The sequence below is a fragment of the Rhinoraja longicauda genome, chromosome 13 (assembly GCF_053455715.1).
Source record: "Rhinoraja longicauda isolate Sanriku21f chromosome 13, sRhiLon1.1, whole genome shotgun sequence".
Lineage (NCBI taxonomy): Eukaryota > Metazoa > Chordata > Chondrichthyes > Rajiformes > Arhynchobatidae > Rhinoraja > Rhinoraja longicauda.
Genome location: NC_135965.1, coordinates 41,541,725 through 41,564,982, shown reverse-complemented (window position 1 = coordinate 41,564,982; position 23,258 = coordinate 41,541,725). Strand labels below are relative to the sequence as shown.

Genomic DNA, 23,258 nt, shown 5'->3' with positions numbered 1-23,258 from the left:
ACATCCAAACATACTGTTGTTCAATATGAAAGCTTTCAATTTATATACTGTCCTCTATTAAAATACCGGCACTTCATGGAGCTGTGATCAGGCAAACTTTGACACCAAGTTAGGGGTTATGGGGAGAAGGCAGGAGAATGGAGTTGAGAGGGAGAGATAGATCAGCCATGATTGAATGGCGGAGTTGACTTGATGGGCTGAATGCCCTAATTCTGCTCCTATCACTGGGAGGCATGCCTTACAGTGCTGCCTTGCAGTGCTCGCAGCGCCGGAGACCCGGGTTCAACCCCGTCTACGGATGCTGTCTGTTCAGAGTTTGTACATCCTCCCCGTGACCGCGTGGGTTTTCTCCGAGATCTTCAGTTTCCACCCACACTCCAAAGACGTACAGGTTTGTAGGGTAATTGGCTTGGTAAATGTAAAAAATGTCCCTAGTGTATGTAGGATAGTGTTAATGTGCGGGGATCACTGGACCGTGTGGAAGAAGGGCCTGTGTCTGTACTGTATCTCTAAATTTTAAAAAATTATGAACTTATGAACTTATGCTGCCTGACCCGTTGAGTTACTCCAGCATTTTGTATCTATCTTGTGCCAACTTTACCTTCGGCTGAAGGTGTGAGACCCACAAAATCAATGGGGGTGGACGCTCTGTCCCTGTCCCTGTGCTCTGTGTGGATCCCCAGTGAAGCCAGCACTGTTCTAATCATAAGGATCCCTTTGGGAATAGCCCAATAATAGGCAAAGCCAAACGATCTTGAAAGACCTTAATGGAAAAATTGCCCCTTCTCTTAACGTAAGGCAGTTACATTTTACTTTTTATTTGAAATATACTTCAGTTTTTAGTTTTAATCTTAGAGATACAGCGCGGAAACAGGCCCTTCGGCCCACCAGGTCCGCGACGACCAGCGATCCCTGCATATTGACACTATCCTACACCCGCTAGAGACAATCTTTACATTTTCCAAGCCAATTAACCTACAAACCTGTACGTCTTTGGAGTGTGGGAGGAAACCAAAGATCTCGGAGAAAACCCACGTGGTCATGGGGAGAACGCACAAACTCCATACAGCCAGCACCTGTAGTCGGGATCGAACCCGGGTCTCCGGCGCTGCATTCGCTGTAAGGCAGCTACTCTATCTCTGCGCCACCGTAGCGCCCTGATTCCCATTTTAAAAGTTACTTGCTGTGCCCAGTATGTTGATGTGGAATCCTCAAAACATAAGGACCCTGCATTATTCATCAAAATTTAATATTCATTGTAGAAGGGGTGGTATGAAGAAGATTCCAAAAGACTTTGAAAGTGATGGTAAAAATGTATTTGATAGAATTCAGCAATTGTATAATAAGTGGGAGAATCGATACTATCTTTTTTTAACTGCTGTTGTGTAAATGTAACTTTTTTTAGAGCGTGTTTTATTCAGGGCAAAGTTCCAGAACTTCAGATCAAACTCTGAAGGAAAATTAATTATGAGAAACACTTTGTAACTTATCTGTTTCAGATTGTGTAACCTCATCCTATGTGCCTATTAAACCATTTGAGGACCCAAATAAGTACGAACCCGCCATAGAAGTTGATGAGTTTGTGCAAGAATCTGCAAAATATTCCCAGCCTTATACAGTGTACAAAAATCATGTTTATATTTATCCTAAACATTTGAAATATGACGGTCAGAAGTGCTTTGCAAAGGTAAGGTACAAATGCAATTATTCTGTTTAGTTTAGTTTATTTTAGAGATGCCCCGAGGAAAAAACAGGCCCTTCAGCCCACCGAGTCCACGCCAACCGTCAATCCTCGCGCATTAACACTATCTTACACACAGTAGGGACACTTTACACTTACACAAAGCCAATTAACCTGCATACCTGTACGGTCTTTGGAGTGTGGGAGGAAACCGAAGATCTTGGAGAAAACCCACACGGTTATGGGGAGAACGCACAAACTCCGTACAGACAGCAGCCGTAGTCGGGATCGAACCTGGGTCCCCGGTGCTGCAAGCACTGTGAGGCAGCAACTCCACCGCTGCGCCACCGTGGCCGCCCTAGATGGATGCTACTAGCAGTTCAGCCATGGATGACATCAATGTGAGACCCAGATATAAAACATATTCAGACCCTCATCTCAGTAAATTACAGTGCATCCATGGATTCAGTGATAATAATAATAATAATAATACATTTTATTTATATAGCGCTTTTCATATACTCAAAGACGCTTTACAGAGATTTTGAGAACATAGGGAAATGAATAAATAGATAAATAAGTAAATAAATAAATGAACAGAGAAAGGAGACAGAAGGTGAGGTGACCTTCAGTGGTTGAAGGCAGTACTGAACAGGTGAGACTTCAGCGATGTTTTGAATGTGGTGAGTGTGGGGGAGTCTCTAACGGTTTGGGGTAGTGAGTTCCATAGGGTGGGAGCAGCGATGGAGAAAGCCCTGTCCCCCCAGGATCTGAGTTTAGTCCGGATGTGGGGGGATAGGAGATTGGCAGCGGCAGAGCGGAGGGTGCAGGTGGGAGTGTGCCTGTGGAGGAGGTCGGTCAGGTAGGATGGGGCCAGGTTATGGAGGGCTTTGTAGGTTATGAGGAGGATTTTGTACTGGATTCTCTGGGGGATGGGGAGCCAGTGGAGTTTATAAAGGACGGGGGTGATATGGTCATGGATCGAGGTGTGTGTGAGTAGACGGGCAGCGGAGTTTTGAATGTATTGAAGTTTATTGATGATTTTTGAGGGTGCGCCATAGAGGAGGCTGTTGCAGTAGTCCAGACGGCAGGTGATGAAGGCGTGGATGAGGGTTTCTGCAGCTGTGGAGGAGAGGGATGGACGGAGACGGGCAATGTTTTTGAGGTGGAAGAAGGCTGTCTTTGTGATGTGTTTGATGTGTTTGTCGAAGGAGAGGGTTTGATCAAGGATGATTCCAAGATTCCGGATGTGAGGTGAGGTGGATACTGGGAGACCATCAATGTTGAGGATGAAGTTTTGGGTGGATTTGGTGATAAATCCAGGGAGAAGCAATGAAGTCAGATACATCTCACCTCAGCCGCTGTGTATTTTATACTATTCAAGTACACAGTCACGGAGTTCCAGAGCCTATTGATGCACGTGCTGCATGAAATATCTGCAGATTTGGCCCATTGCCTTCTAAATCTGCAGTATCTTCTGACGGACGTTGCTAAACCCTTCACATACACCAATGTGCGTCAGTATTGGATTTCCTCAGTTCCCCACCCATGTTGTAAACAGCGATTCCCCAAAAACTGAACAGCAAATGTGAACTGTCCCAGACAATTTTATTACCGTGAAATACTTTACTTTCAGCCAAGACTGAATAATTGTTAGATCCAACTATTTCCTGATGCGTAAATTTCCAAACCGTGTGAGATCTATATCGTTCGACATTGAAGTATCATAAAATGCTGGAGTAACTCAGCGGGTCAGGCAGCATCACAGGAGAGAAGGAATGGGTGATGTTTCAGGTCGAGACCCTTCTTCAGACTGTATACATTTATACTTCTTTGTATCAGCATCATTATTTTTTTCAGTTGTTGCAAATTCCTGGTGTTATCATGATTCCGTGAGCTTTTTATTTTTTAACTGAAGTGATGTTGGCTTTCCATGGGATCTAAATGTTAACCCTGATGACAGGGTTATTTTCCCGTAAGGTCCATGTACAAGGCGATGCTGGTGGAGCGTGGGTGACGAGGGAAGAAAGGTGCACGTGTAGCATATGCTGGATCAGGGGTAGTGGTCACGCTCACTTTATCTGATTAAGCCCAGGAGCATATGAAATATTAATATAATTTCCATTTCTGCAGGCAAGGAACTTAGCTGTGCGGATAGAGTTCAGGTGTTCGGATAAGGAACATGCCCAGCCATTGAAGGTGAACGCCATTAACTATTTGTGAGCGGTTGTGTGAAGTTGCAACAAGGCAAGGTCTATGATTATGAACCACAACTTTAGTTGCTGATGTTGCAGACCTCTAGTGTGTACCAACCATAGTTTGATGATGATGATGATACCTTATTGTCATTTGTACCTAGCTATGTACAGTGAAAATCTTTGTTTTTGCATGCAAAGTACACAAAAGAGTCTCCACAAAGGCACTGACAAAGTTACAAAAACTACTCATCCTTTCTTCGCACCCCACCACTGGGTCCCCCTTAATTTCGACGCCTCCCCCCTCCCCAGGGTCCCCCTTTGTTATCGGCGGCTGCTCCACCTAGAGACTCAAACCTTACAGGATCAGTAGCTCTAAACCAGTCAGGCGAGTTCATGCCTGGAACTGCCATCCATCACAGTTGCAGACTGTGCCCAGGCTGAGAGACCTGCGAATAAACTGGAAGAAAAGCACCTTGTATATTTATAAAGATTAAGAGGGGAAACTGTTGAAGAAAGGGAATTGGAATCAGAGGCACATAACATACCCTACTTGCTGATAACCTTGTGAGATTCAGACATGTTGCTGCTTTGGTCTCATTCAGATTTGTTTTGGACAACAAGCAAGCATCCCATTGTATCCGTAGGAAGAAAAGGACGCAAAGCGTTGGAGTAACTTACCGGGCCAGGCAACATCTCTGGAGAACAGGTGTCGGTTCATGTTGGGACCATTCCTCAGAGTCTGATGAAGTGTCTCGACTCGAAACATCACCTGTCCATGTTCTCCAGAGATGCTGCCCGACCCGTTGAGTTACGCCACCACTCTGTATCTCATTGTACCTCATAGGTACATATAGAAAATCACGATCTCATTGTGGAGCTGGCCTCGGGGGTTGAGTTAAGAATGGGTGTGGAAATGGCGACAAATGGGCTGGCAACTGCCCTGTGCTTTTAGTTGCCTACTAGACCAAGTGAACCGTTGGGCCCAAACCTCTCCTGCATTGGTGCAGCACCCTCCTCCTCCCCTTCCCTCTACCCCCTCCTCCCTCCCCTTCCCCCCTCCCTTCCCCTCCCCCTCCCCCCTCCCCATCTCCCCTCCCTCCCCTTCCCCCCTCCCTCCCCACTCCATCCCCCGCAACCCCCTCCCTCCCTAGGAGACAGATTTAAACTTAAAAATGTGGATAACTTTTAAAATATAACACCGATTTCAATGAAACTTCTTCCATTAGCACCAAAGGAATGACGGTGAGTAAGGTGGGCCTAAAATTGTTGCGCTATCATGTACCATTTTGGCTGTAGTTCAGGAACAAACAAACAAACAAACAAACAATCGAGAGTTTTAGTATATAGATACCTGCCAAACAATCATAGCTACTACTGTTGGGCCTGCCGTCTCCTGTTTCATTTTTCCAATAATCATCTGTCCCTTTAAGGACAACTGGTTATTGTTTCCCAATGTTTGGCACAATTGAGGAATATTTACACCAGTTACGGATGTAACTCACACACTTGAGTTACATCCTCACAACATTTATAAGAATGGCGGAAAATTACAGCAGACATGCCTTGGGCATTGATGCAGTTTCTGAGCCCTCTCCCAATGGTTTTCAATTTCTAACCAGCCAGAGTTCATCTGAGAAATGGATGTGCGACAGTAGGAAATGGACCCCAATATCTTTATTGCATAGTTTCACAAGTGCGGAAAGATGACAATATCTCTGATCTGTGGTTCAAATGTTTCCTGGTTATTTTTATTTATTGAGTCATTTCAAGTTTGAAAGGTTACTTGTGCAGTGAAGAAAGCCATAACGTTAACAACCAAGGAACATAAAACTCTAATGGGCCACCTGGGTGGATGGTGCTCAGACAATAGTTACTTGGAGATATTTCTCTTTACTTGCAATAAAGGTTTATTAGTTTCCCTTTTTTTTTTAACAGTGCATTTATGGAAAAGCAGGAGGCTCAGTGTTCACAACATCAGCACAGACTGCAGTTCTACATCACGTCCAGAACCCAGATTTCAACGATGAGGTAATTTACTAAATGCTGCGTAAACTTTTGCAGTTGGCAGCCAAGAAACAGTGCATCACATTGGCAGAGGTCACTAAAAAACTCCTTGCATATTCATGTTCGTAAGTGATAGGAAAGAACTGCAGATGCTGGTTTAAATCGAAGGGAGACGCAAAATGCTGGAGTAACTCAGCGGGGCTGGGAGCATCTCTGGAGAGAAGGAATGGGTCTGAAGAAGGGTCTTGAAACGTCACCCATTCCTTCTCTCCAGAGATGCTGCCTGTCCCGTTGATTTACTCCAGCATTTTGTGTCTATCTTCATAAGTGATACGATCAGAACTAGGCCATTTGGCCCATCAAGTCTACTTCGCTAGTCAAACATGGCTGATCTATCTTTCCCTCTTACCTCCATTTTCCTCCCTTCTCCCCATAGCCCCTGGCACCCAGACTAATCATATGATCGAGAATTAAAAATATACCTTGCCAGGAAAGGCTCGTTAAAACAGCGCAGTGGAGAGAGCTTGCAGCAACTTTGACCAGGGCCCAAGGCAGTAAATGTGAATCACACACCAGGCCCAAAGGGCCACACGTAATAGAATGACCGAGAATGATAATGATCCTGTCTTGGGCTCTGATGCCCAATAACTTACTCGCGATGTAACCAAATGGACTGCTTTCTCGGGGCAACATGGAAGGTCATCATTTTGCAAGCTTTAGTGAAAGAAAACGTATCACTAAGGCCCAAGCACAAGGCAAAAGCAAGACTTACAATGTAAGGATGGAGTTAACACTGAACTCTTTTTTTAAATTTCTAATTTGCAGGTGAAAATTGAACTTCCCACTCAGTTGAATGAGAAACATCACATTCTTTTTTCATTCTATCACATCAGTTGTGACCTTGCTACAAAAGGTGGCTCCAAAAAGAAAGAGGCATTGGAAACGCAAGGTAAAATATCTACGATATCTTTAATCCGATATGTGCTCCTTTAGTTGTGCCACTGTCACTCTGAGGTCAGGTTTCTTTCATAGAATAATTTCTCTTTTAAATTCTTATTAAATATTTCAGATGCATGTCAGCGGCAGTTGATAGTCAATGAAAATGTTAGCTGCTGAGATTGGAGAGGAATAAAAATGGATGTTTCAGTAAAAATCTTATGGAGCCAGTCTTAGCAAAGCTTTGTAACTTCCCAGATTTCAAGAACCAAGCGATAACATTCAAGAGTGTTCAATTGTCATATGCACCAAAATTAAATTCTTACTTGCAGCAGCATAATAGACATGTAAACACACTGTACGCACTAGATGACATATTAAAACAAACAAACACAGAAGTTTAATAATTTTTTTAAAAACTGGTGCAAAAGAGAACAAAACAAAAGTCTGAAGCCCGTAATACGACCAAGACAGATTGTAGTTCAAAGTTTAGTTGGGGTTTGTAGTGTCCAATAGCCTGATGGTTGTCGGGAAGAAGCTGCTCCTGAACCTGGGCATCACAGTTTTCAAACTCCTACACCTTCTTCCCGATGACAGGAGTGAAAGGAGAGTGTGGCCAGGGTAGTATGGATCTTCGGTGATGCTGGCTACCTTTTCGAGGCAGTGCCTCCTGTAGAACCCTTCGATGTTGGGGCGGTCGATATCTCTCCACCTTTTGTACCTTTACAGGAGACCTGTGAATGGAAAGGACATGGGAGCACTATCAGCCAAACACAAATGTGGCGATTAAAACACTGCGTTAAAGTACTTTGATGAAATATATGAAAAGCACTTTACATCGTCTCTTGATACGAAGAGCAACCATCTTTTTTTTTTCCTTCTTTGTAGTTGGATATGCCTGGCTACCTCTCTTAAAAGACGGCAGACTTGTATCTCATGAGCAATCCATTCTTGTAGCAGCCTGTCTTCCAGCTGGCTATCTCAGTTATCAAAACCTAACACCAGGGAAGGTAAGAACAAGATAAATATATCATTGCATAGGACACAAAGTGCTGGAGTAACTCAGTGGGTCAGGCAGCATTTCTGGGTGAAATGGATAGGTGACGTTTTGGCTCAGCACCCTTCTTTAGACTCTGACGGAGGATCCCAATGCAAGACATTGCCTGTCCATGTCCTCCAGAGATGCAGCCTGACCCACTGAGTTACTCCAGCACCATGTGTTCCGGGCCTCTCTGCCATCCCCGACGGAGAGGAGGATTATACCAGATGAAGGAAATTATGACCAAAAGAGGAGGGAAACGAGTGAGGAGGTCACGCATTTGTGTTGCTTTTTACGCAGGCAAACGGACCTGATATGAAGTGGGTTGATGGAGGCAAGCCACTCTTCAAAGTCTCCGTCCATGTCGTATCTACAATCTATACACAGGTACGCACCAAGGCGATTTTTTATAATGTGTGTGCAGCTTTCTCAGTGTAGCTTTGCAAAATTGAGTGCTCACAATAAGGAAGAAAGGAGATTCCTTCAATTTATTGATGTGATTAAGAAGAAAATCGAGAGCAGTGGGCCTGGTTGTCCTAACCTGTGCAGATATGTGAGGCGTCAGGGGTAGTCCAGGGGTATTCAGGAGACAAACCGTCCTTGTGGTGGACTGTCCATTTGGGAAAATTAATAATGTCTTTATTTGCTTCTTTTTATCAGGAAGAAAGATTAAATAACTACTTCCAGGAGTGCCAAAAAGTAGAGAGTGGAGAGTCGCAGGCTTCGTCTTCAGAATTTGTCCAGAGCATCCAGGTTTGATGATTCAATGTCAAGATAGATATAATTTGAAATAACTGCCTAAGAAAGGACATCAACGACCGTCTATTTTCATAAGTTCATATGAATAGTCGAGCTGGGACATGTTGGCCGGTGTGGTCAAGTTGGGCCAAAATGCCTGTTTCCGCGCTGTATGACTCTATAACATAGGAGCAGAATTAGGCCATTCGGCCCATCAAATCTGCCATTCGATCGTGGCTGATCTATTTTTCCGTCTCCATCCCATTCTCCTGCCTTCTCCCCACAACCTTTGGCATCTTTATTAATCAAGAACCTATCAATCTCTGCTTTCAATATACTCAATGACTTGACCTCCCCCACTGTCTGAGGCAATTAATTCCACTGATTCACCACTCTCTGGCTAAAGAAATTCCTCCTCAATTGCTTCAGCGGGACATAAAATAACAATTAATACCCTAAATTTGGAAACAATCATAAATATTGTTGATAGTAAATAACATCAAACTATTAATTTATACCAATAAACAGAGACATCTTGCATATGAGTGAAATACTCAGAAATAAAATGCAGCATTGAAAAGTGATGTTAACATCTGGATAAATGTTGAAGAAGCAATATTCCAAAGTGGGACTTGTGCTTAATTTGCTGGGGCTTGCTGTGAACTGTGTGCCTGAAAGGTTTTGATTCTTAAGCTGTTTTTGATCATTTCAGGGTCTTCTTGGCATGGAAAAGATTCACGTGATTGTACATTTCCTTCCTGTCCTTCTCAATCAGCTGCTCTACAGCTTGATGCAGACTGACGATAGTCTACTTGCTACTGCCACCATCAGGTAAGTATATTAAGGCTGCTCGAGAAGAAAAAAAAATCAGCTGTGTAGCCCTCTAATACACAAGCAAATGAGTTTCAAATGCCCTTGCTTCCATTATGTCAATGACAGAATATATATACTGTAATCTTAGTTTATTGTATTGCATTTATTTTTGTAAAGCTTATAATAATGCTATATTACAATATAATACTATACACATAGAGTTACGATATATAAATATATATATATATATATAAGTGTGTGTGTGTGTGTATGTGTGTGCGTATGTGTATGTATGTGTGTGTACATATAGTTACTATGGTTTTATATATATAACTATAGTAATATAGTAGTATATTGTAATATAGTATTAGTATATATTATATTGTATATATATATATATATATATATACTATGTACTAATATATTATATATTAGTATATATTATATACTAATATATAATATATTAGTACATAGTATATATATATATATATATATATATATATATATATATATACAATTGCCGCAAGGAACAAAATTAATGTGGGGGGAGACAGATATATATATATATATAAATAAAGTAATATAGTACCATATTACTATATTAGTATTAGTATTACTATATAGTATATTGCTATATTACTATTATAGTATTAGTATATATTATATACTAATATTATATAAAATATATAGTATTACAGTGTGTGTGTAATATATTTACTTTACTGCAATATTATTGCTATCGTTATTATTATATGACTACTAATTATTTTATCACTGTGGGATTTTGGTTAGTCTGTCTCCCCCCACATTAATTTTGTTCCTTGTGGCAATTGTTGTATTGGGGACTTATTTTGTGCAGAAAGTCCGCTGGAGAATGTGTGGAGAGTGCATGTTGAGTTAACTGCTACCGTGATTGCCTGTGATGAAAGGAAAGTTAAGAACCCAACTGTAGCCCGATTACTACCCACTGCCCAGAGTAAATCAACACCAAAAATTCAGGGTTACACTATCATAATATCTCAAAGGGCCTGTAATCCATGCTATGAATTGTTGGGGAATAGGAGTTCCAGAATTCAATATCCAATTCTATTATTGGTTGGAAAAATGAGCCGAGTGTTTATTTCAAATAAAATATTCAGATGCTAGAATTTGGCACCAGATGTTTCTGCAGAATTTAATACTCCATGGAGGCTTCCCCTGTTTGAGAAGCAATTTGAAGTTGTTCACAAAATGTGATTTTAAAAGAAGACGAGTATAACATTGGGGAAATGCAGGGAAAGTGGTAGCATTTATTGGACCTACAACTGGTCCTTCCAAGGCTGCAGGGGATAGCTTTCAGGTATGTATAATGTGCAAAGAGTTGTGACCATTAGATTTCTGGATCTTGGGTCTTCAGTAAAGTGAAACTTTGTAACCAACTCGCACTTGAGAAGCACCCCCTTAGATATCCAGTCTTCCACTATTGAAGAGTCCCAGAGTGTTAGTTCCGAACTGGAACTGGGGCAGAACAATAGTGCAGTGGTCGAGCTGCTGCCTTACAACGCCATAGACCCGGGTTCGATCCTGATTATGTGTGCTATCTGTGCGGAGTTTGTATGTTCTCCCTATGACCATGCGGTTTTTCTTCGGGTGCTCTGTTTTCCTCCCACAATCCAACGACGTGTGGGTTAGTAGGTTGATTGGCTTCTGTTAATTGCCCCTAGTGTGTAGGATGGGATAGCATAGAACTAGTGTACGGGTGATTGATGGTCAGTGTGAGTTCGGTGCCAACGGGCTGTTTCCACGCCATTTCTCTAAACCGTAAACTGCTGGTTCAGCATGGACAGCACAGTGACGCAGCTGATAGTGCTGCTGCCTCACAGCTCCAGAGACCCAGGTTTGATCCTGACCTCAGGTGCGCACTGTGTGGAGTTCTCCCTGTGACCGCATGGGTTTCCTCCAGGTGCTCTGGTTTCCTCCCACATACCAAAGACGTACGGATTTGTAAGCTACTTAGCCTCTGTAAATTGCCCCTCGTGTGTAGGAAGTGGATGCAAAAGTGGGATAACATAGAACCAGTGTGAATGGGTGATCGATGGTCTGTGTGGACTTGGTGGGCTGATGAGCCAGTTTCCAAGCTGTATCTTTCAATGATTCAAAGGATTCAGGTAGTGGCGCTGATTGGGATGTCTCGATTAGGCGAAGGCTTATCACATCTCCCAGATAGAACAAGGCATTGTGGCAATGGAGATATACCAGATGCTTTGGATTAGTTAGGATTGCACCTTGGGCAAAGAAAGAAGACCTTTCATTGAAAGTAGAGACATTTGATCCATTGCCTATGATTGTGTGGGTGTTCAGTAACAGATAAAGACTCGGGTAATGATGGAGCTTTCCTGTATATTTGAGAAGGCATCCATCCTAACATCAAGGTCTGCTCTTGCATTCGAGCTCTGCACCTTTTGCAGCATGAGGTTGATTATGAGGTTACCCTGATTGAATTCATGGCTCTGTATCCAGCATTCTCCATCCAAAGGCACCTTTGAATACTCAGTGCAGTGAATCAATTTCACATTGCTTGAAAGATCCATTTACTTTGGACAGGTACATGGACAGGAAAGGTTTGTGGCGGCACAGTTGCGCAGCGATAAAGTTGCTGCCTATTGGCGCCAAAGACCCAGGTTCGATCCTGTCTATACGGAGTTTGTATGTGCTCCCTGTGACCGTGTGGGTTTTCACCGGGTGCTCCGGTTTCCTCCACATCCCAAAGACATGCAGGTTTATAGGTCAATTGGCTTTGGTAAAATTGTAAATTGTCCCCAGTGTGTAGGATAGTCTTAGTGTAGTGGGTGATCACTGGTTGTCGTGCACTCGATGGGCCGAAAGGCCCGTTTCCACGCTGTGTCTCTAAAGTCTAAAAAGTCAAAAGTCAAAAGTTTAGAGGGATATGGGCCAAACTTGGGACGAGCATCTTGGTCAGCATGGGCAAGTTGGGCCGAAAGGCCTATTTTCATGCTTTATAACTGTACGAAGCTATGACATCTTGTCAATAATTTTACTCTCCCTCTCAAGTGCAAAAACATGAATGCTTCATGTTTGAACCTCAAACCCATTTTTTGTTGTCAAAGTTGAATACTTTCGATTGTTACTTACTACCACTTTTGCTGGAGGGTTCACAGGCATTTATTTTAGAATTGAGTTTTGAAGCTTCATGGTTGTGGCAGAATGAAAAACCAGACTGGGGGATTTTATTATTAAACATTTGGCTTGTCACCGAAATAAAACACCAGTGCCTTAAGTAGCAATATGAGGACTAATCCATTTTCAGTTCTGCTTGTTTTATTTATGACAGATGTAAAATTGAAATAGGTTGACAGGATCATCTGGACACAAACGCCTCAAAGTCAAATGTACAATACCTCGCTGTGCACTAAAACATTCATTTTCTTTTTCTAAGAGCTGTTGTTGACGTTGTTGCCAAGTGCCACGAAGAACACTTAGACAATTATCTCCGCTCATACGCTAAGGTACAGTAAAAAGAATAACAAAGTAATGCTTGCTATGGTAGGGTTTTTCATTACCTTACACAAAATATGTATAGAAGTATTAATTTATACATCGTCTTTAAATTTGCTTTAACATCAAGTGATTCTCTGGAGTCTGATGGGACCTGGTATTAGCAGCTCCATGGAAGGGAAATTGGAAATCACATTAGCAGCTGTCAAATGTGACTGTGGCTCTTTAAAAATAAATGACTGTGGCTTGGAGTAAAAGCACTTCAAGGCTTAAAAAAAGCCTTGAGTATTTGCAATGCATTTTCAGTCTTTCTATTATCAATTTGTGATTAATGCCTCTGTGGGACCAATGCTGGCTGTTGCACCTGCAAAGGATCTGAGCTGGTTACCTTTACTGGTATTCAACCGAAAGTCTCAGCTGCAGGGTATATAGAAAGAGAAATGAAATACACGTTTCAAGTGGACGACCCTTCATCAGAAACGTCAAGGAGTGTAAACAAATTTGTTTTCAGTTGCAGAGTCAGCAGGGCAAGGATGAATGGGGAACAGGGAATATTTCTGATAAGATGCGGCTGGGAGGTTCATGGTGAAGAGACTTATGATTGATACATTTGCACCGCGGTGTAGTTGTTGCCTTACAACGCTTACAGTGCCAGACCATGGTTCGATCCTGGCTATGGGTGCTTGCCTGTACAGAGTTTGTCTGTTCTCCCTATGACCGCGTGGGGTTTCTCAGAGAACTTTGGTTTCCTCCCACACTCCAGAGAAGTACAGGTTTGTAGGTTAATTGGTTTGGTATATATGTAAAAATTGTCCCTAGTGTAGGATAATGTTAACGTGTGGGATTGCTGGTCTGTTCAGACTCGGTGGGCCGAAGGGCCTGTTTCCACACTGTATCTTTGAACTGAACTGAACTGAACAATTAGAGAGAGATAAAATGACAAAACTAAAGCACATAAAAGCTGGGTAAGGAAGGTCAGAGATGTTGGGAATGTGCAGCGGGTCAGGCAGTGGCGATGAAATGAGAATGTTCCAGATTTTTGTTACGTGTTTAGTTTTTTGTTACATGTACTGAGGTACAATGAAAAGCTTTCGTGTTGCACGCTGAGTGAAGTGGTTGTGTTCATTATGTAGCTCCACAATTTTCTTGAACTGAATTATCCCTTGAAGAAAGAGTTATCAAAGTCAGAAGAAACAGTTAGGAACCGATTAGGTTTCATGTCTATAACAAATCTTTTTATGTTACTGTGCATTGTTTGTGAGGTCTGATTTGTTCATAAGTGAACACAGGCTGGAATCCCCTCCTGTCTCACCACTAAATGATTTCTCATCGTTAAAATGATCAGCAGAACATTGGGAGCAGGGATTATTGTAATCCTGCCTACAATCCTTTAGCCTTCAAAGTGTAAGTGAAGCAAAGACCTGGATTAGTGGTTTCTTCAAGCAACGTAGAAATGCAGGGCTCATGACTTTCATAAGATACAGATAATAATATTGAACATATTTATTACCTATCATTATATGCTATCGCCAGTAGTGAGGTGCTTGAAGCGGATTAAACATGTACTGATTTTTTCTCCTCAATCTATCTTTTATGCAGTTTATTTTCAAGGCTGAATACTCTGAATTGAATCAGAAAACAATTCATGAAGAGCTTTTAAAAGGCATCACTGAGATTTTGATATCTTCAGATGACACGGAATTTAAACGGTTGCTGAAGGTAACTTCTGAATAATGACAAACAATGTTTTATGCCAATGTAGTTACATGAATCATATTAATCATAATGAAAACAGAAAATGCAGAAAATTCTCAGCAGATCAGGCAGCATCTGGGCAAAGAGAAACTGAACTACCATTTCAGGCCAATATCTTTTGTTCAGAAAAGGTCACCACCGTGAAAGACTGAACTGGAATTTGCAGGGAACTTCCAGCAGTTCACAACCAATCTGCAGATATTTCTCAGGTTAAGTTAGATGTTCAAATGAACAAAGTAGTCCTAAATGTGCTGCCCACTTTATGCTGACTCTGCACTGACCAGGATTGCCCGTATTAACCGGGACATCCCATATATTGGGCTAAATTGGTTTGCTCCGTATGGGAACGCCCTTGTCCCGTATTAGGCTCGGGGGACACAGTAGTCCCGAACACTGTAGGCCCGGACACTGTAAGCCCGGGGACCGCAGTAGGCCCGGACACTGTAGGCCCATACACTGTAGACCCAAGGGCCGCTGTAGGCCCGGACACTGTAGGCCCAGGGGCCGCAGCAGGCCCGGACAGTGTAGGCCTGGGCGCCACCTAGTGGAGGTTGCGTAGCAACCCGAGCTCCACGTCCGGCCCCGCCTCACTCGTCCCAACGTAGTGCAGCCCATGGAATGCAGCAGGAGCACGTCGCCCGGGGCTCCGTCGTTCGGCAGCCCAGCCAGTTGTCCGACCTTCGGACCTTCGCTTACTGCCGACACCACCACCCCTTCTTGTCATGGCCGATCGTCGGTTCATGAGTTGGATGGGGTGCCAGACTTTGCGCGCGATGTTGTGCGGCCCGGGCCAAAACTCCTCAGCTGGCCCGCCGACTGGGCTTTGTGTGCAGTCCAGCACCTGGGCCAACTCATCATTCACCCAGCCATGGCCGAGTCAGTCAACGAATTACCGCCGGGAATTTGTCCCTTATTTTGACCTTTTGTCCCTTATTTGGGAGTGAGAAAGTTGGCAACCCTAGCTCTGACTTTGGGCTTCTCGTGGGGAATCTGCCTGTTGAACCTCTGCCAGTTGGACCTCATATAGGAACAGCAGGCTTCGATACACAGCTAAATCGGGCTAGCTTAACTGGGGCATCATGGTCAGCATGGACTTCATTTTAATGGACAAGCCTCATGGAAAATAATTGGAATTCCTTGATAGATATGGAGCTTGTGAAGTTAAGGACTTTCTTGAGCAATGTGATGTGAGGCCCTGCCATTACATTGGATCATACCATTTGGGACCATATCATCATCAGCTGGTAATTCAACATTGGTGAATCTAGAAAATCGAAATTTGCTCTTTATTAAAGTTAACAAGGACCATGGCCTCTGATGCCAATTTCTAGCTCCTTGTTTACCTCTCCAGAATGATTGCCTGATCTACCGAACATTTCCAGTCGTCATAGAGTCCAAGATATCCCATTTAAGCCAGTGGCCCATATCCCTCTAAATATTAGTATCCTTACTAATCTATGTACTGTACCTGCCCAAATTCCCTTTAAATTCTGTTATAGTACCTGACTCAACTTCTACCTCTGACAGCTCGTTCCATATATCCACCACTCTCTGTATGAAAAGGTTGCCTCTCGGGTTCCTATTAAATCTTTTTCTTCTCAGCTTGAGTCTACAGTATGCCTGCTAGATCTTGATTCTCCTGCCCTGGGGAAAAGTAGTTTCTGTTCTTTCCAGATTTCCAGATTAGCATTAATGGTAATGGTATGCTGATGAACTTCAAGGATTCATTCATTTAATGCATCCTTTTGTGGCATCTTTTTTGTTTCAGTAATTTTAGTACTTCCATGCGAAACAAGTGCAATGGCAATATTAGGACACTAGCTGGGAAATATTCTCATTTTATCAATGTAAAGGAGAACAAATTTGAATGCCAGAAATGATAGTGGTCATCTCAGTTCTTTTCCAGCTAGGTTAATATGTCTCCGTTGCACTAAGCGTTTTACAGTTAGAAGTCCACCACCGATTTTCTGACAACTGGTGGTCCAGCACCTCCTTTAATGTGGACAAATGTACGAGAGCATACTCAGTCCCCCCCCTGGAAGTCCCCTCCCGAAAAATATGGCACCTAGGCTGGGCGAGGCGATCGATCTCAATCCCATTGGGACTTCCATGCTGATCGGCGGATCGAATTTGCCCCCATGGCCAGGGCTCTGGAACTCTAGCCTGGCCAGAACTGGAGGATCCGTTCCCACCCATAGACGATTTTCGCGTCTCCTCGATGGTCTAAGTGGATCATTGCAGTACCGTTGGATTCCTCTCGGAGGCCGTGACCTCAAAATAGACAATTCGGAAAGGATCTGGAACCAAGGATGCCGGAAAATCGGTGGTTGGCTTGCATAGTATATTGGATCATTATTTCTCGTCAATCAAACAATATCAGTTACAGAATTTTTTATTCCTGTGAGCGCTGTTAATGAAAATAATATTATTGTTCTTCTGGCTCCTGTTTCCTTGGTGAGAAAATAACTAACTTTTCTTCCAATGATGGGTCTTCCGTAATTTATTTACCAAGTCACATCACTAGTTTAATTCACAAAATGCTGGAGTAACTTAGCAGGTCAGGCAGCATCTCAGGAGAGAAGGAACGGGTGACGTTTCGGGTCGAGACCCTTCTTCAGTCTGAAGAAGGGTCTCGACCCGAAACGTCACCCGTTCCTTCTCTCCTGAGATGCTGCCTGACCTGCTGAGTTACTCCAGCATTTTGTGAAATAAATACTTTCGATTTGTACCAGCATCTGCATTTATTTTCTTACACTTACTAGTTAAATGGTTAATGTGATGCACTGCCTTGACGGAAGTGAAGAGGTTGTTTTGACAAGCCTATGCTGAAATATCACTGTTTGCTTGTCTTTATTGTAGTTTTCAGAATTCTGATGATTTAATTATTGCTTTACAGCATCTGTGGTTCTTCTTTGAAATTGTTATCAAGTCACTGGTGCAGTATTTGGTTGGTGAAGACAAGAGACTACAGGTAGGGTAATACAGAGGGAAAGCAGAGAAATAACAAAAGAATATTTCGAAGAACTAGATCACAAATGACAAGAAATGCAAGTGCAAATAACAAAAATAAAACATATCTGATGGAAAAACTGCACGTTATTGCCAAGCATCCCTAAAAATATTTTAATCCCAATCTGAGGATAAGCTCCAGCATCACTGCCAAAGTAATTAGTTTAACTGCTAATGAGATTCCCATTCCTGTACAGCAGCAGGTACAAAAGCTTGAAAGTGTGCATCACCAGACTCAGGAACTGCTTCTTCCCCTCTGTTCAGAAGATTAGAAGACATAGGTACAGATTTGGCCCATTGAGTCTTCTCCACCATTTGATCATGGCCGACCTCTTTTTCCTCTCAACCCCATCCTCCTGCCTTCTCCCGATAACCTTTGACACCCGTACTAATCATGACCCTACCATCTCTGCTTTAAAAATACCCAATGACTTGGCCTCCACCGCCATCTGTGGCAATGAATTCCACAGATTCACTACCCTCTGGCTAACAGAATTCCTAATTTTGTCATTCTAATCAGGCTAGCCATTTATCAGGCTTCTGAATGGTCCTGCCATAAACTTGGGTATTGTCCAATTCATCTCTGCCCCATTGTGGACATTGGACTTTGCCTCTGGAACTGGTGCGCTACAATGCTGAGAACTATATTCTGCACTCTGTAACTTCCCCTATGCTCTACCTATTGTACTAGAGTTTAACTCTATTGTATTTGGGTATAGTACTATCTGATTTGATTGGACAGCATACAAAACAAAGCTTTTCGATGTAGCTTGGTACACGTGGCAATAATAAACCTCAACCAAAATGCTCCCTCATACTGTTTTTAAAAATTGTGTAAACGTTTGATCACAAACGTGATGTTGACAGATTTTATTGTTTTGACATGTTACAGCTTTCCAGACAAGATGAGAAATTACTTTATTCCAATTAATTGTTTTTCTCTGAAATGCATAGCTGAAGCGTACTGAGAGGTTTCCATCATCCTATCACAGTGCAATGGAAATGCTGGTGACCACCTTGGGAGACCTAATTTACAAAACCTTCAGAGACACCGAAGAGGAAACTAAGGAGGCAAACCATTATCTTGCCTTGTTTGTAAAGGTAAAAACTTAGCCACTGTGACAATACATCGCCAGACCCAAAATCTGACCAATATTCAGATGTTTTGAAAGAAAGGGGAATAAAAAATGGTTACATTTTTAGAAATGCAGGAAGCCGATAGTCCTGGTCTCCTGGATCTTCACAAAGGTTTTAACATTTGTCACTTCAAATATTTATCTCGTTCTTTTTAGAAAGTTGTAATGTTTTTTGCCGGTTCTATTAGCATGGCTTATAATTGAGGTCAGTATTTTTTTGGCAAATAAAGATTCAGGAGTAGGATGCAGTTGAACCAAACCTTAATATCAAGATTTTGCAGCTTCAGATGCAGTTAATATTAGTTTTGGAACATTGTTTCCTGTACGTTGGTGAGCAGCAACAGAATAGTTTTCATTCAAATATTTTTAAATGTTTTAGAAAACCTTCTGTTCCCTATTAGCTTATTTCTGTAATACCAAGTGTTCAACAAATGGCATGGTGACACAGCGGTAGACTTGCTGCCTTACAGCGCCAGAGACCTGGGTTTGATACTGACTACTGGTGCTTGGCTGTACGGAGTTTTTTACGTTCTCCCGTGACCTGCGTGGGTTTTCTCCATGTTCTACGGTTTCCTCTCACACTCCAAAGACGTATAGGTTTGTAGGTTAATTGGCTTAATATAATTGTAAATAATCTCAAATGTGTGTAGGATAGTGTTGTTGTGTGGGGATCACTGTATCTCTAAACTAAACTAAACTAAACTAAACTAAACCTTCTCTGCAACATGCTGTTAAACACATTTTGAAAATCCATGTATGTGTGACTGATTATATTTCTTAAATCAATCTTCCAATTGCTTATTCAATTGAAAACACAGCATGCTGGAGTGACTCAGCAGGTTGGGCAGCATCTCAGGAGAACATGGATAGGTGACGTTTCAGGTCGGGACTGTTCTTCAGACCGATTGTAGGGAGAAGGGGGGGGGGGGTGGGTGAGGTGAAGAATGCTGGAAGAGAGGAGGGGCTGGATAAAGCAAAGTTCATATTCCTCACCTAACTTTGAAAATAATGCCCAGAAGGTATGGGTTTTGTCATTCTAATGACATAAGAGCTTGAACATTAAAGAGGTTATGATAACTTTTTACCATGATTGGCATGGGTCCTCCCATGCTTCAATTCTCTGCACCATAGTCAAGTACTTTGAGTTCAACAATGCTGCAATCCTGTTGCTTTATTGGTATCTAAAGTAGTAAATCTTAACCCTTCTTGATTTTTACAGCGATGTTTTACCTTCATGGACAGAGGATTTCTAATGAAGCTGATTGGTAGCTATATGAACATTTTCAATGCTGGAGATCATAAGGTAAATTACTCTGTTAATTAAGATCTCCGAACACATTTTATCATCAAAGAAAACTGCCCTACATTTCTTCCTCAAGGCAATTAGTGACATGAAATAAATGCTTGAAAAGTACAATTGGGCAGAGTATAAAGTGAGCAGTGGATCTGATCCCACAAGTGTCCCTTTATGTGTCTTGGAAGGAAATTTACAATAGAAATGCCAGTCTGGTTCAAGTAGGCTATCATTTGCTGTTCTGAGAATTATATGGCTTGAGTCATAGGATCATACAGCTTGGACACGGGCTCTTCGGCCCAACTTGCCCATGCCGACCAACATGCTCTATCTACTGTTGTCCCACCTGTCCTCATCAGGCCCATGTCCCTCTAAACCTTTCCTAACCATGCACCTGTGCAATTGTCTTTTAACTATTCCTATAGTACCTGCCTTAACTATGTCCTCTGGCAGCTCGTTCCATATACTCACCACCCTCTGTAAAGGTCGACACAAAATGCTGGAGTAACTCAGCGGGACAGGCAGCATCTCGGGAGAGAAGGAATGGGTGATGTTTCGGGTCGAAATGTCACCCATTCCTCTCCTGAGATGCTGCCTGACCCGCAGAGTTACTCCAGCATTTTGTGTCTACCTTCGATTTTAACCAGCATCTGCAGTTTTCTTCCCACACCCTCTGTGTGAAAGCTGATATAAAGCTGACAAGTTTTGTGTTTTTCTATTGATTAGCCCACTGAAACAAATTCCTGTTACATCATTCAATGCTGAATTTCAAAGTATGAAATTAAGAAAAACTGTCATGTTTAATACCTTTTTGGTTGCAGACTCTTTTCGAATACAAGTTTGACTTCCTGCATGAAATTTGTAACCACGAGCACTTCATTCCTCTCAACTTACCAATACTATTTTTCAAGAGTAAATCCGGTAATGAAGGTAAGTAAAGTTTTCTCTTCAGCATAAGATTTTTTTTTAAAGTTGAACTTTTTATTTTGTTAACACAAGTTTTATTTTGTTTAACATTGTTGGAGGGAGTCCTTCAGTAGCACTAAGGAGGTGAAGTGGATTAAACATCTGCTTCTGCACCCCTATGGGGAAGATTTCCCATCCTTGCCAAATGATTCTCTCTTCGTCTCAGACCACAGGATTGCTACGGCACTCAAGGCCATTCAGTCCCCAGCAGCTTTTTATGTCATTTAACCCAATCAGTCCTACTAACTAATCAGGTATGCTTTTTGTTATTGAAAGATATCTATTTATTTTTATGTAGGTTCACAGCCAGAATATACCCTGACAAATGAATTTTGTCGTAATCATTTTCTCGTTGGCTTGCTGCTCCGCGAAGTAGCATTTGCACTTCAAGAAGACCAAGATGTTAGGCATCTTGCAATTGCTGTCCTTAAAAATCTATTGGCTAAACATTCGTTTGATGACAGATACTCAGGAAAAGTAAGTAAAGTCTCTATTTAAGATGCATTGAAAGTGTGGGCTCGGCCATGTGACATTCTTAAAATCTTCCAGCTATGTAATTCAACTGCAAAGCATTTGCCCTATGGGGGAAAAAAAAGACACAAAGTGCTGGAGTAACTCAATGGGTCAAGCAGCACCTCTGAAGAACATGCATAGGTGACGTTTCAGGATGGGACCCTTCACAGACTGAGGCTGAATAAAGAGTCCTGACCCGAAACGCCACCTATCCACTATGACCCACTGAGTCTGAATAAGAGTCCTGACCCGGAACACCACCTATCCACTATGACCCACTGAGTCTGAATAAGAGTCCTGACCTGAAATGCCACCCATCCATGTTCGCAAGGGATGCTGCTTGATCTGCTGAGTTACTCTGGCACTTTGTGTCTTTTATTTTGTAAACCAGCATCTGCAGTTGTGGTTTCTACATTTGCCCGATGGAGACTGTGTCAAGTTAGCAACGTCTGCAAGGCTGAAGTCCTCAACCCACCTGCACCACCAACCTCCCCCACCCACCCTGTCCTCATCTCCCACCTCGCACTGCACCACACTGACAATAAATCTTCACGCAAGACCCTCTCAAGGATGGATTATTTCCCAAATCAGCAATGTTTCAGCAAAGGCAGGCATCAATGATAAAATTCACCACCACCTTCACCACCTTCACAACATAGCTTTTGGCTGATTGAGAGAAAAGGCACTTGAAGATCGAGACCTCAGACTATCTGAAAAGATAGTGTGCTGGACTATAGTGCTCCCTGCACTCACGTCTGCTCATGAGACTGGCAGCATGTATCTCAAAGGATTCAAAGAATACCACCAACTCTGACTCTGCAAACCTTCTATGTCAGCATCCCCTGAGGCACCTACTGCTCCAAATCAGCTATGCCAGGAAAGCCTCATTGGTCTGAAGAAGGGTCTCGACCCAAAACGTCACCCATTCTTTCCCTCCAGAGATGCTGCCTAGCTCCAGCTTTTTGTGTCTATCTTCGGTTTAAACCAGCATCTGCAGTTCCTTCCCACGCGAGCCTCATTGTTTGCAGGCCTTACACGCTGATTTTAAGCTCAATCATGAAAGGAGACCAGCAAGTGTTTGGGGAGAAGGATTCCTTGAAGGAGTGCAACAACCCCACTGGACCACTGTGGAGAAGGAACATTTTGAATGGTTTTGAGAAGGTCACCAGCACACTTCCATGTGCAGAAAAGCAAACCTCCCGAACCTCTTCCTGTTATCTTCTTCCTTCTTTTAGTTCTGTCGAGATGCCCATATTTACTCAACCCATAGATTAGTTTAGTTTAGTTTAGAGACACAATGTGGAGAGAGACCCTTCGGCCCATCCAGACCATGCCATCCAATGATCACCCGTACACCAGTTCTATCCTACACACTAGGAACAATTTACAGAAGGTACTTAACCTACAAATCTGCATGTCTTTGGAATGTGGGAGGAAACCGGAGCACCCGGAGAAAACCCACACACTCACAGGGAGAATGTATAATCTCTGTACCGACAGCTCTCTGTCATAATCTCTGTATGGTCAGGATCGAACCGGGTTTCTGGAGTTGTAAGGTGCCAATTCTTATGCTGCGCCACTGTGCCGCCCCATATAGCCACTTGGCCAGCTGGTAGGAATTTGGGAGAAAAGACCAAGACAACAGCACACCTCACCTTATCAACGAGTACTCTGAAGCTGT

The 23,258-nt window shown here is 42.6% G+C and overlaps 1 protein-coding gene across 6 annotated transcripts in view; it reads left to right on the top strand.

Moving 5' to 3' along the window:
- Nucleotides 1-23,258, top strand: part of dock10 (dedicator of cytokinesis 10) — a 237,631-nt gene that overhangs the window by 157,643 nt on the left and 56,730 nt on the right. For all 6 annotated transcript variants that reach the window (XM_078410849.1, XM_078410845.1, XM_078410848.1 and 3 more), the window contains exons 17-31: nt 1,500-1,687; nt 3,815-3,880; nt 5,815-5,907; nt 6,709-6,832; nt 7,708-7,829; nt 8,159-8,245; nt 8,519-8,611; nt 9,309-9,427; nt 12,846-12,915; nt 14,504-14,623; nt 17,556-17,630; nt 18,623-18,769; nt 20,024-20,107; nt 20,920-21,028; nt 21,363-21,541. In XM_078410849.1, the coding sequence (XP_078266975.1) occupies nt 1,500-1,687; nt 3,815-3,880; nt 5,815-5,907; nt 6,709-6,832; nt 7,708-7,829; nt 8,159-8,245; nt 8,519-8,611; nt 9,309-9,427; nt 12,846-12,915; nt 14,504-14,623; nt 17,556-17,630; nt 18,623-18,769; nt 20,024-20,107; nt 20,920-21,028; nt 21,363-21,541 (1,676 nt within the window). The remainder of the gene's footprint in view (nt 1-1,499; nt 1,688-3,814; nt 3,881-5,814; nt 5,908-6,708; nt 6,833-7,707; nt 7,830-8,158; nt 8,246-8,518; nt 8,612-9,308; nt 9,428-12,845; nt 12,916-14,503; nt 14,624-17,555; nt 17,631-18,622; nt 18,770-20,023; nt 20,108-20,919; nt 21,029-21,362; nt 21,542-23,258) is intronic.